Source organism: Antrostomus carolinensis, unplaced genomic scaffold, assembly GCF_000700745.2.
Source record: "Antrostomus carolinensis isolate BGI_N321 unplaced genomic scaffold, ASM70074v2 scaffold15811, whole genome shotgun sequence".
Taxonomy (NCBI): Eukaryota; Metazoa; Chordata; class Aves; order Caprimulgiformes; family Caprimulgidae; genus Antrostomus; species Antrostomus carolinensis.
The window spans coordinates 48,007-48,381 of NW_010293654.1; the positions used below are offsets into that span (position 1 = coordinate 48,007).

The following is a 375-nucleotide window of genomic DNA, read 5'->3' on the forward strand; positions in this document are numbered from 1 at the left end:
ATGGCTGCACGGGTGGCTCTGCTGCTGGGGGTGCTGCTGGCGACCCACCACCCTGGGGATGCAGGTGAGGCTTCCCGTGCCCCCACGCATGGGGCTGGAGGATGCTGGAGGGGTGTGAGGTTTTTTTTTGGAGGTGGCATCCCACTGTGGGGATAAATATCGCCGAGGGTCTTCTGCAAGGGGGTGTGGTCCCACTGCGGGGCTTAAATATCATCTTCTGCAAGGGGGTGTGGTGATCCTGATGGGATTTGGCAGGGAGATGCGTTGCTCACAAAGGGTTTTGGGGATGGTGGTGGGTTTTTGGGCGATGCGTGAGCCATGTGCCCTTCCAGCTCTCCTGGAAGCCAACGGCAACTTAAGCTGCCGCTGTGCCAA

General features: G+C 59.7%; 1 protein-coding gene across 1 annotated transcript in view; it reads left to right on the forward strand.

Annotated features, from left to right (window-relative positions):
• Positions 1–375, forward strand: part of LOC114819042 (C-X-C motif chemokine 13-like) — a 684-nt gene continuing 309 nt past the window's right edge. The window contains 3 exon segments of the mRNA XM_029087306.1: positions 1–64; positions 333–368; positions 371–375. The exon segment at positions 371–375 is cut by the window's right edge and continues 80 nt beyond it. Of these exon segments, the coding sequence (XP_028943139.1) occupies positions 1–64; positions 333–368; positions 371–375 (105 nt within the window).